We start from the raw sequence: 9,686 nt of genomic DNA, 5'->3' as shown, positions 1-9,686 counted from the left end.
GGTCAAAATGACACATTTTTGTCACACTGAACAAATCCTCTACAGGAAACAAACTGTCATGTCTTACATATTTTAACTCATTTAACTCCTTATTATTATTATTTAACTACTTTATAACTCCTTTATTATATTATAAATAACTATAATAACTATAATAACTCCTTTATTATATTATAACTTCTTTAATGTGTAGGTTTACACATAATCGTCCTGTCCATGCTGAACTCATGCACATAAGTCATTTAGCTATACAGTCAATCCACACTTTTCCTAAAGGAGGCTTCTTCATCATTTCATCTTGTATCATTTGAAATACAGTATTTCTTAAGTATGGCAAACTTCACCGAGCTCAGTGTTTTGATTGGACGGTTTAAAGCGACACGTATAACCATGCATCTGAATCTGTATCTTCAATCATCATTAAAATGTGTGAGCTAAATGAATCAGTGTGAATGTGAGAATGTACAGCACATTACTGGCGGCTGCTGATTGAAAAAAAAAAAGACAGGAAACAATGGTTTCTGGTGCCGTTCCACTTTTATAATATATTATGGGCTTTATAAATGAGGGGAATCAAATGAGGTGTTATTCTGCAGATGTCAACACCTACTCCTCCGTCCCAGATCATATCCCCCCCCCCAACCCCACATTCATCTCTTCACCATAGACCTTTCCCCTTCCAGTGAGTTCTCAACCGACGGACCACAGGTACAGCATGACATCACTGTGTATGCACAGCTCATGATTATAAAATAACTGCAATATTAATTCATATACCTACCCACAATAATAACAGTAGTAATTACAATAGTCACTTCGTTCACAGACAGCGTACTTTCTCAGACGTGAAGTGTTCTGAGCTAGACTGTAAAGTGTCCTTTAATTAGTTCTAAAATTACACAGAATTTATTTGCTTATTCTTATTCTCAGTGCTGCTTGAAGTTTGACTGACAGCAAAGATTTCCCAGAGTTCTTTGTGTTGAGTCCATCGCAAGAAAAAGAAGGAGTCCGAGTTCCAGTTTAAACACTATGGCCCTATGGTGATTTTTTTTTTTTTGCCCCACCCCCTCCCCAATCCATCTCCACACCAAAACTCAAAATAAGACAGACAACACTCTCCCACACACACACACACACACACACACACATACACACAGTACCCCTGGAGAAAAGTCTGAAAGTGTAAATGTAAAATAAAACAGAATAAAACAGCCTGACAAATGTGCACAGGCCCCCAAACATCATCCGGACCAGCAGGGGGAGCCGAAGGGACACAGAAAAGTCATTTGTTTGGTGGAATTGATGACTCTGTGTGAATGTGTGTGTGTGTGTGTATCAATATTTTTGTGTGTGTGTGTCTGAGGAGGTACATCTTTATGTTTTATTTATTACTTGTCCTGCTCGCTATATGAGTCCTTTCTCTGCACAACTACATTATTTACCACTGGCATAGTCCTGTCTTCACTGTAGATTGGAGAGACATCCCTGGCCTACACAGCTTTGTTTTGGGGTGATTGTGCACACCCTAGAAAGAGGGAGTTCTTTAGTAAAGACCATGGTTATATAAAGGCCCATGACACCTAAAAGTACCATTCGACGGTTTAAATGTTTTCTATAGCACCTAGTGGTAAAAAAAAAGTTTTAATGCAGCTATAACTCATTTCGCAGTTATCCTTGTTATTGCTGTTGTTTTGCTGTACAAAGTTTAAGTGAAGCGACCCTGGGTATGTGGAAAAAAGGCTGTATATAAATTAAACTCATTATTTCTCTTTATAGGCTACTACAGAGGCTCGTTTTTGGTAGCACAGTCAGTAGCAGCCAAGATCGGAGCCCCCCTAGTAGCCTAGTAATGCATGCTAATTAGTTTAAGTTACAGCATAGTTTAAATGATAGCATTTGCACTGCTGTTACGACTAGGGTATAACATGAAAAGCAGGATTTAAGGGTTTGGGTTTACACTGAGCTCAAGATTTAAGTTCCAGTGTAGAGACCAAACTCTGGAACATGAAGAATGGACTTGCATTCCTTTAACGTGTTAGTGTGCAAGAACAAACTCGCAGGAACTTGAGAACGGAGAGAGCGAGGAATGCATCTATAAAGGTTTCCTAGCAGTTTGCTCCAGAAAGGTTGCATAAAAAATGAGTTTGTAAAATACAAAAACTGACTAAACCGAGTCTTATATGACGTTGTGGCTTTTAATTACTTAAATATCTAATTTTAGCTCAAAATATCCCACTGTTTCTTTTTTTTTGGGGCTAAAAGCAGATTCAGGTTCAACGTTTAATGTTTAATATATGTGACCTAGGTCTGCCCTGAATGCTTGAAATCATGACGAATTTAGTCATTGCCTGAATTAATTTGAAGTTAACTGGAATTCATTGAAGACAGAAGACTGCTTGTTGAGAGGGAGCCTTTGTTCGTAGCTGTTTTTAGCTAGAACTTGTGAATTAGCCTTATGTAGCCTTCTACTAGGTACCTCTACTCATAGTTCAGAGCTGTGCAGGCCAGTTGAGTCGTTTAACCCTTAGAAGTCACTGTTATTGATAGCGATAACGAACACACAATGTAATTTTATACTCATTATTATTGTCTCACTCACTGTTACAGCTACGGCTTCCAGTCTTTCAGTCCATTCCACATGTTTATCGTCTTCTTTATTATTTTACCACATTTTTTTATCATTTCTTGACATCAAAACAAATGTCAACAGTCATAACAGTCTTGAACCTGGACTGTACTGAATATAACGGTAACTCACTGTATGACTCACCACGTTATTAATTATGTGATTACATCTGAATAGTAATGACTCTAAACTTCAATGGGTTAAAATCACTCCCCGCTCCTGCTTCCTCAGTCTTTTCTCATTTTGTTCTCTGCTTTCTCCCACTTTCATGAGGTCAGAAATTCTAAACACTCTCTCTCTGTCACTCCCTCGCTCTCTCTCTCTCACTCCCTCTCTCTCTCTCTCTCTGTTTCTGTGTGTGTCAGTGAGGTGTACTGGGCTCCGTGTCAGGCGGCTCTGTCTCCGGGATGGTGAGAAGGGGACCATGGGGTCGTGGGTGAGGGGGAAGGAGGGGTGAGGCGGGGGACGTGGACGCTCCGTTCTTGGCCAGGCCGCAGGAGTGAGCCGCACACTGGATCTGCCTCAGAGTGTCCATCGCCTCGCCTTTAGCATGCTTCAACAAGTCCGCCTGGCCCTGAGAAAGAGGGAAAGACAGACAGAGGAAGAGAGAGATGGAATATTACTCACATTGACATTAATGTGTACTTCTCTATTGGGGCAGTAGTGGCTCAGTGGGAAACTCACAAGGTTGTGGGTTCAATACCCAAGTTTGCTATGCTGCCACTGTTGGGCCATTGAGCAAGGCCCCTAAACCTCTCTGCTCCAGGGGTGACCCTGGCTTTTTTAAGCTGATCCTTATCAATTCAAAGAACACAGGTCCACTACTCCACAGCTGAAAACTGGCGGGCTTTGTAACCCTCTAGCCCACGCCTGGCATCAGACATGGTGCTAATAGTTTCATGTTCATCTGCTGCAGAGAGTCCAATTCTATTGGCAATACTTCTCGACAGGGACTAAACAATCTGTCTGTGTGTGTGTGTGTGTGTGTGTGTGCGTTTGCACATCTGTGTCGGCAATGAGTGCAACTTAAAGTAGCTGAATGCGTTCATTAGAAGGGGTGTCCACAAACATTTGGGCATAGTGCATATGTAAGTAGTACAGTGCATAATTGCAAATAGCATAACAACACTACAACAATACAGTAGAATAAAGGGTTAATAATAGTGTCTATAAAAGGTCAAGTAAGATTCATTCCAAGGGAAATCTATTATTTTCAAAAGGACAGACATCAGCCTAGAATAGTCACTGCACTGCAGTGTGTGTCTCTGGCCAGCAGGGGTCACTGAAAAACAAAAAACTCTGGCTGTTTAGACTGCAACACTGCGGACAGCGGCCCAGCTCCAGTGCAGCAGCAGCAGCAGTGACTTAGAATCCTCCTGTATGTCCTTCATAAATCCTCTACTCTCTCTGGGAACACTCCAGAGATGGAGGGACGCCTTAAGACAGCGGAAGGAGGAAGCAGCCAAGAGCGGACGTTCCGAGTGTGTGTGGAATTTGAGTGTGTGTCTGTGGGTGTCATAAAAAGGAGGTGTCAGTGGGTTGGTGAGCATGTGTTATTAACTGAATGAATGGAAGTGTGTGTGTGTGCTTGTATGCATGTGTCCGCATTGTGAGTAAATCAGAAAGTATGTCCTTGAGCGTGGCGTTCAGCCTGGGACTAATTAATAGAGGCGCCTTAAATCCTGACCGCACACACACACAACACTGGTACGCACACACTCCCTCAGCTCTCTCAGCAAGGACACTGGGCCACCTCAGCTCTAGAAAGCATCGTAAAAGTGGGCCTAGGACACAACTGACTTTGGTGAAGTGCCTTCAAGTGCAGGCGGTCTGAAAAGCGGGGGGAAACCCTCAGGAGATTCACAGCTTGAGCTCAGGCTGCAGTGGCCTAGTCTTGGGCCCCAGAAGTGCTGTGAATGAGTGGAAGACGAGGAATTCTAGCGCAGGTCTCTGAAATGCCCATATAGGTAAGTCTATCCACTGGGTGACTAAGCAATGTTCCTGGGTAGTTATTAATAGCAGTTCAAAAAAAGGGGTGTATCTTAAAGGGATCCTGGAATGTCAAGCTCTATTTTCCTTGTCATAGTTGAATAAGGAGAGTTTGGTAAAATTAACTATGACCCTCAAACACTGTTGTTCCTTTTGCAAAAAAACAAACAAACAAAAAAAAAACAACAACAACAAGAAGAACCAAAACAAAGCTGGGAAATGGGCCAATTCCAAAATCCCTAAACTGTTCCATCACAGTCTGGGCCAGTTATATTTAAAGTCCACTAGAGAAAGCTCTAGTCAAAGCTGGCAAAAGGGTAAATGACGCTACTTTAGGAGAATATGTTGCTGATACTTGGAGAGCAGCTCATCACCTCCAGACTCTGCTAGTTATGGTAATATAGGTTGCTGAGCGAACCAGACCTTGTGACAGCGGCTTTTCCCTTTGTCATAGCATGTCATTTCCGTTGAGTGCAAAATCTGGAATTGAAATAATACCATACCAAAAAAAAGGCACTAGATGGTGAAGGACACAGCATGCATGGTCAGAGTGCCCTCACCTCCACTGTATCTAACTCAGAACACACAGGTAATGAGAGCACAGGCTGGCCTTATTTATTCTTTATCATGAACAGCTGGGAGAGAAGAGTAGAGAAAAGAAGAGGAGCAAAGAGAAGAGGAGCAGAGAAGAAGATAAGAAAGGTGGAGAGAACAGAAGAAAAGCTAAAAGAAGAGCAGAGAGGAGAATAGAAGAAGAGGAGATGAGCAGAGAAGAGAGGAGTGGAGAAAAGAAGAGCAGAGGAGAGGAGAAAAGAAGAGTGGAGAAGAGCAAAGAGGTGAAAAGAAGAGCAGAGAGGAGTGGAGAAGAGCAAAGAGGAGAAAAGCAGAGAGGAGAAGAGCAGAGAAGAGCAGAGAGGAGAAAAGAAGAGCAGAGAGGAGTGGAGAAGAGAAAAGAAGAGTGGAGAAGAGCAAAGAGGAGAAAAGAAGAGCAGAGAGGAGTGGAGAAGAGCAAAGAGGAGAAAAGAAGAGCGGAGAGGAGAAGAGCAGAGAGGAGTGGAGAAGAGCAGAGAGGAGAAAAGAAGAGCAGAGAGGAGTGGAGAAGAGCAAAGAGGAGAAAAGAAGAGCAGAGAGGAGAAAAGAAGAGCAGAGAGGAGAAAAGAAGAGAGGAGAAGAGCAGAGAGGAGAGGAGAAAAGAAGAGCAGAGAGGAGAAAAGAAGAGCAGAGAGGAGTGTAGAGGAGCAAAGAGGAAAAAAGAAGAGCAGAGAGGAGAAAAGAAGAGCAGAGAGGAGTGGAGAGGAGCAAAGAGGAAAAAAGAAGAGCAGAGAGGAGAAAAGAAGAGCAGAGAGGAGTGGAGAGGAGCAAAGAGGAAAAAAGAAGAGCAGAGAGGAGAAAAGAAGAGCAGAGAGGAGTAGAGAATAGAAGAGAGGAGAGGAGAAGAGCAGAGAGGAGAAAAGAAGAGCAGAGAGGAGTGTAGAGGAGCAAAGAGGAAAAAAGAAGAGCAGAGAGGAGTGGAGACGAGCAGAGAGGAAAAAAGAAGAGCAGAGAGGAGTGGAGACGAGCAGAGAGGAAAAAAGAAGAGCAGAGAGGAGTGGAGACGAGCAGAGAGGAGTGGAGAAGAGCAGACTTGGCTGTAACAGGATAAGCTGTTACACCTACATTAGCTGTAATGTGCGCAGTGCAGTGCAGTCTGAATTCCTGACCTGTCTTCTGGCTGCTGCAGCGTATAGCCAAGCGTTTATAGCAGTAGAGCAGGATCCTTGACCTATATAGACAAGTCTTCTGATATAAATAAATGATATATTTTTAAACAGTTGAATTATGCATGTGGGCGTGACTCACACAGCCTTGTGTGAGGAGCTAAAAACACTGACATACTGGGCTTCCGTCACAGAGACAGAGGCTTCGACTCTTTAACTCAGCTTCAACTCTGTCTTCACTGCGGAGATGAAATGTGATCTGACCGGAGCTTTAGCTCCCCATGCAAATCAATGAACATTGGGTACCACTGACCCTGTCATTGGTTCACCAGCTAGTCTTCCTTTAAGCACTTTTGGTAGGTACTGACCACTGCATACTGGGTACACCGAACAAGACCTGCCTGTTGTTTTGGAGATGTTCTGGCCCACTGATCTAACCATCACAAAGTCAGAGTCGCTCAGATACTTACACCCCTTATAGTGTGAATGTGCTTTTTCCAAGTGTTAGATGAAAACCGTCCTGTATAACTGTATTTAAGTATAAGACTGGTAATTCAGGGGTCATGCTACCTGCCATCAGTAGCCGGAGCCTGAGAAAGCACAATTGACCTTGCTCTGTCCGGGTGGGTAGATGGCTCACTCTTTCCCCACATCAGTGTAACGAGTACCTGGCACTTTCCTCTGAGTCTTTCCACCAGCAGCAGTTGGAAAAGAGGTGATGGCTGGTTGTGCATGTGTCGGAGGAGGCATATGTCAACCCTTCCAGTGTCGGAAGCATTACATGCGGTAGTGGGAGAGCACTAACGAGGGGGTTGTGTAATTGGTCATCTAAAATTGGGGAGGAAAATTGGTAAAAAAAAAAAAAGACCAGTAATCCAAAAGGAAATAAAATGAATCAGATTACAGTATTACAGCAATCCTTTGGATTAGGTTACACAGTACATTTTGAAACAGGTAATAAATAATCTCTCCAACTGCTTACATAACACATATACACGGATACAGCAGATCAGTCAGTGGTGGCTCAGTGGTTATTGTTTGCAGGGTAGTGGGTTTGATACCCAGGTTCATTAAGCTGCCCCTGTTGGGCCCTTGAGCAAGGCCTCTAACCCTCTCTGCGCCCTAGGCACATAGGCTCACTGTATCGCTGTAAGTGTGTATGTGTGTGTGTTCGCTGCACGAATGGGTTAAAGGTGGAGGTGAAATTCCATCTGTGTCCAACACAAATGGTCAATGTGGTTGTCTCGGCCTTTGGATGCATGCAAGCCGTATCACCCCAAGCGGAGATGCTGTGTGTGTGCTTAGGTAGCGTATACAAGGCTAACTGTGAATCCCACATTGTCACACTCACTCCTCTTATTTCTAATAATAACTAATCTTATTCTCCGTCTCTTTTTCCTCTGTCAATCAACAACAGTGCCATTTCTTGTTGTATTTCCACCTCTAAAATGTACAGCATACTTGCCCAAAAACACCCAGCATACTAGCAAACGGCTGCTTCATGTAACGGCTACTTCAAGAGGACATGAAAATACTACCAAAGGCACTTTCACACTTGTCCTGAGTACACAAGTCCGGATCATTTGAGAGAGGGGCCTATTATCATAATGCAATTTACATAATGCTAGGACCTCAGTTCACCCATTTATTGCTGTGTATTATCTTCCTTGGATACAAACGCTCAAGCAGGGAAGAACGGTACTTTCAGGAGTCATGGCGTTTCACCATGCAGGAACACCTGCAAACAAGGAGCCGTTCTCGCATGAGAAGTTTTTTAGCCATGCAGGGGATAAGCTCACGCAGTCACATGACAAACTGTTTGTGAAGAGTGTGATTTACACTGCTGGGTACGTAAAAAAATTAAAAATCCATATTCTTTCTCTCTTTCTCTGGGATGTAATCCAGGAACACTGTGGCTCTGCCTGAAGCCAGCTAGCTGAGCTGCCAGTTGAATAGGTATGAAGTTAGATAGACTGCATACAGTCGGTGCAAGTCGAACACACAGATTCTTCCTGTATGTGAGACAAAGAGAGAGCCAGGGACACATCCAGAGAGAGAGAGAGAGAGATTTATGTAGAGCTTAGAGTGGGAGTAGAAGTGAGAGTCCATAGTCTCTCAGTTCCATATAGAGCTCACGTCTCAATGCCTCTGATTAAATTACAGCTTCATTAAGATACCAATCTGCCTCATCACTGCACCGAAGCTCCACCAGCCTGAACGATTCTGGGTGCTCCCATACTGCCTGTCACTATACAGTATAAAAGAAGCTCCATGAAATAGCAGCCTTTTTGCCTGATCATTGAAGAGTATACCCACCCTCCATATCTGCTGCTCTCTCACCCTCTGAGCATATTGGGAAAATGCCCATTAGAAGGGTATGGATAAGAAACCTGTTTGGGCGTGTGTGAGGGGTAGGGGAGGAGAAGAGACGGAGGAGGGATACTGCAGCATCTAACAGCAACAACCGCTAAAGGCTAAACACTGCTAACAAAGTCAGCTCTAATCTGCAGCCTCATTACTCAAATGACTGCTAAACCATCAGTCTAAACGCAGCAACTGCTAAGTGTTACACTGCGCTAGCTGGGACAGTGCAGTGGAGATTGCTGCAATGCTAGCATTAGCTTAGCTCGCAGGCTAAAAAAAGTTACACAATTGTGCTAGCTTCTTTAGCAAAGAACTAATCTCTCATTCACGGACATGCAATATATGGACATAAGTATTGGGACACCTGCTCATTCATTGTTTCTTCTGAAATTAAGGGTATTAAAACAGTTGATCCTGCTTTTGTTGCAGTAACTGCCTCTACTGTCCAGGGAAAAAGGCTTACTACTAGATTTTGGAGGAGCATTGCTGTGAGGATTTGATTGCATTCAGCGACAAGAGTGTTACTGAGGTCAGAATGTTGGATGATCACCACCCCACCTTATCACCCACTCCAATAACTCAGTATCTTCCAAAAGTATCGGATGGAGCACCATCCATCAATCCAGAGAACACAGTTCCACTGCTCCACAGTTCAATGCTGGAGGGGGTTTATTCCCCTCTAGCCCACCTATGTTATACCCTGCCTGAGTCTCAACTGCTCCAGAGAGTCCTATTCTATTGGCAATACTTCTCTACAGGGACTGAGCAAGCTGTGTGTGTACATTTTCACATCCGTGTCAACAATGGGAACACCTTAAAGTAGCTGAATGCATTCAGCTGGAAGGGGCGTCCACAAACTTTTGCTAATGTGATATAATGTAAGTCATACCAATGTTCTGTTCCCAAACTAGAGATTACAGAATTTAAACAGTGCCACTGGCAGCTACATTTTTAATTGCAGAACTGTAATTAAAAAATAAATAAAAACTTCCAGATTCTGAAACCTCCTG

The 9,686-nt window shown here is 43.4% G+C and overlaps 1 protein-coding gene across 1 annotated transcript in view; it reads right to left on the bottom strand.

The window, feature by feature from the left end:
- Positions 1-629: 629 nt before the first annotated feature.
- The window catches only part of LOC140573531 (inactive phospholipase C-like protein 2), a 104,693-nt gene continuing 95,636 nt past the window's right edge, over positions 630-9,686 (bottom strand). The window contains exon 6 of the mRNA XM_072692939.1: positions 630-3,200. Within this exon, the coding sequence (XP_072549040.1) occupies positions 2,988-3,200 (213 nt within the window). The 3' untranslated portion in view covers positions 630-2,987. The remainder of the gene's footprint in view (positions 3,201-9,686) is intronic.

The sequence above is a fragment of the Salminus brasiliensis genome, chromosome 12 (genome assembly GCF_030463535.1).
Source record: "Salminus brasiliensis chromosome 12, fSalBra1.hap2, whole genome shotgun sequence".
NCBI classification, from domain to species: Eukaryota; Metazoa; Chordata; class Actinopteri; order Characiformes; family Bryconidae; genus Salminus; species Salminus brasiliensis.
Note: the sequence above shows the minus strand (reverse complement) of the source record. Positions and strands in the feature narration are given on the sequence as shown.